Raw genomic sequence first — 3,008 nt, 5'->3', positions numbered from 1 at the left:
CTGGAGGCCCTCTGCAAAGCTGATCAGGTTAAAACTGGGGAGCGGGGAGAAAGAGGTTGGTCAGAATGTGCCAGTGTACACCGAGTTCGGGTCAAGTGACCTCCGGCAGGCCTGCCCATGCCTATCAGTAAAGTCCTATGGGGAGCCCCACACCCTGGGGAGAGGGCCACGGGCCGCCCGAGAATAAGAAGGGACACAGCGAAGCTTCCGGATGCACAAAGAAGTCGCCTTAAATACCCTTCAGCCGCCGATGGCTTACGCAATCTTGGGAAAATTACTTAAGTCCTCATGTCCTTTTCGGGAAATGTGGGATGATAACGACAGTACCCGACAGGGTCATTATGAGGAATCGTGCGTGAAGGGGCTCAGTGAATGTGTCCTCTTTTTAACATTAAGTTCGGTAAGGGGGGTGCCCTAGGCCAGCAATGCCCCAGAACTACCCCTTTGATCTTCCTGGACTGCCCAACCGCCCACGCCCTTGCCCCTTACCTGTCACAGTGCTTCCGCAGCTGCTCCCAAATCAGCAGAATCAGCTCCGTCTTCACCTGCTGCAGGTAGGGGCCCATGGACCCTGAGGTGTCCAGCAGGATGCACACTTTCCTCTCCAAAATGGCACCAAACAGCCGGCGGCTCCCTGCTCCGAGGCGGAGGGGGCAGAGGCAGGGAGGCCGTGAGGAGTGGCCCCTTCTGGGGGTTTTTTGGTGCGGCTATCAAATACGTGGTCTTGCAACGCAGCTGCCTGACGGGTCAGCGACGGGAGATGGCCTTTGTGACACTGTGGGAGGGGCCAGCTGTCTAGGGCTCCGGGCTTTGGGAAACCAAGATTTTGGCGGTGGCTCTGCCTGAGATCGCCTGCATAAGCGGTCACACTCACCCTGGACCTGAGTTTCCTCGGCCCTAAAGTTAAAGTTAAGTGATTGGACTGAGTAGTGTCAAGTATTATGGGGACTGGAAACAATGTCACCGAGCACAGGGCCCGCTGAGCATCTGCCGCGTGCCCAGCCCGGCGCACAGTGCCATGGTGAGCGAGAGGGGCCACCGCCCTCATGGAGCCCGCAGTCGAGCAAGAAAGACAGAGGTCACGCACAGCCGCGACCCCGCCGGGGGTTCCGACAGGGTTAAGGGGGAAGCTGAATTCCAGGGGTGTGGGGTGGGAAGCAGACAGGTGAGGACAGAGGTGGGGTGTGGGGAGAACAGCCTGGGGAGGGCTCTGGGGAGGGAGGGAGGGGAGAGCCACACTCGTCTGAGCGGAGAGAAAGCCGGAGGGGCTGTTGAAGGACTGGCCATTTACCTCAAGGGAACAAGGGAGGGCGGTGGCTTGCCCAGGGTCATCCGGTCTGGCAGGGCCAGCCGGGGTTCGGGGTTCGTATCCAGGTCCTCTGGGCCACACTGTAAGGTGGCCACTAACCACTGCCCTCCAGAGGCCTGGGAAGGGGCAGGCATCGCACCCCCACTGCCTGCGGGCTGTGCACACCAGGGTCCACTGCAGAGAGCCCTGAGCGGCCCACACAGGGACCTCTGTGAAAGGCTCCGTCCTCCTACCAGGCCCCAGAGCCTACAGCCCTCCCGTCCAGTAGCAGCTGCCGGCCCGGCCTCTTGGACTGGATGCTCAGACCACATCCTAACCCCAGCCCAGCCTGCTCTCCTCAGCCAGCTCGGTCCATCCACCTCTCCAGAGCGGCCGGGTGCTCTTCGCAGGGAACGGGGGCTTCTTTGCTGTCGAGACCCATCCTGTCTCTCCCTTCTTGAACCAGTGTATGGAGCCCGGTCAGCCTTAAATGCAGCCACCCCTGGGGGAGGCAGGGTGTGGAAGGCGGCCCAGCAGGGGTCCTTCCCCCACACTCGCCCAGTGCTCTAGCTGCCTGTCCTCCAGTGCCTTGCCTGACCTCTGAACCTTGAGGTCATGCTGTACCTGGATGGCCTTCCTGCCCTAATGCCCTACCTGACGGTTCATGAGTGGCTGGCTTGGGGTGCCCGGGGCTGACTTCCACTTCCCCTCGAGCCCCTCCGCCCCCCAGGACAGCAGGCAGGCTCACCAGTCAGCAGCCACTGCAGCCTCTGGACATAGCGTCTCATCACCTTCTCCAGGCATGTGATGTACACTTCAATTTCCCTGGGCGTCCACTGAATGTGTCTCACCGTCCCCTGGATTAAGGCGAGTGAAGGCAAATTTCCCCCCATCAGCCTTTTCTCCATCACCCCCATCACCCCCTAAAATAGTTTAGTCTGTTGTGGTTCGTAACTTCCAAACTATTGTTAAGCATGCGTTTTTGTTTAAAACTTTTTTCTTTTTATTATGATACTACCAGATGTATGGTTCTAGGAAGGAATGGGGAAATTAGGATGATGGTTTTGTGACAAAAATGGTCACTGTAATAATAAAAAATAGAGTATCTCTAAATTAAGATAGAAAACTCTTGACGGTAGGATGGGAAGTTCCATAAATTACAAACTAAAACGTGACCTCTGATAGAAAAGGGGACGGCACGACGAAACTTCCATGACATTTTTCTAGTGGGCAATTTTGAATTTGGTGGCTATTTTTAGCTTTATAGCTCCACTCGTGTTGCTAATGTTTTAGAAAATAGGGTCTTTAAAAAAAAAAAAGCACGGTTAGCTTTTCATTTTGTACGAAATGTACTTGTTCCAGGGTCGAAACACTGAGAAAACGTGAGCCCCAAAGTAGAACACGGAGAGCACCACTCACCCCCTGCTCCCCGCCACCCCTATAGACCCACCATCCGTCCTGGGGGGAAGGCGTCTGCCACTGTTTCTGACTCTCACTCCGGTGAGCCCGGCTCCCCCCAGAGTGTGGTTTCAAGCACTCTGAGGGGTTCACTTTTCTCCTGACAGATTCTATATCTCCTCTTCTCTGAGAGCAGCCCCACTTTGGGGGGCGGGGGCGAGGGTTTTAGCAGGGAGACTAGAAGCCACAGTGCCGTGCGGCCATCCCCGGGAGCCCTCCCCAGCACATGCTGCCACTGGTGGCTGAGAGGAGGCAGGAGAAA

General features: G+C 56.8%; 1 protein-coding gene across 1 annotated transcript in view; it reads right to left on the bottom strand.

Annotated features, from left to right (window-relative positions):
* VWA3A (von Willebrand factor A domain containing 3A) overlaps positions 1–3,008 on the bottom strand; it is a 69,610-nt gene that overhangs the window by 5,959 nt on the left and 60,643 nt on the right. The window contains exons 21-22 of the mRNA XM_023523815.1: positions 2,037–2,145; positions 490–634 (exon numbers count right to left, since the gene is read on the bottom strand). Of these exons, the coding sequence (XP_023379583.1) occupies positions 490–634; positions 2,037–2,145 (254 nt within the window). The remainder of the gene's footprint in view (positions 1–489; positions 635–2,036; positions 2,146–3,008) is intronic.

This window comes from Pteropus vampyrus, unplaced genomic scaffold, assembly GCF_000151845.1.
Source record: "Pteropus vampyrus isolate Shadow unplaced genomic scaffold, Pvam_2.0 Scaffold417, whole genome shotgun sequence".
NCBI classification, from domain to species: Eukaryota; Metazoa; Chordata; class Mammalia; order Chiroptera; family Pteropodidae; genus Pteropus; species Pteropus vampyrus.
The sequence above is the reverse complement of the archived record's forward strand: the minus strand, read 5'-3'. Positions and strand labels throughout refer to the sequence as shown.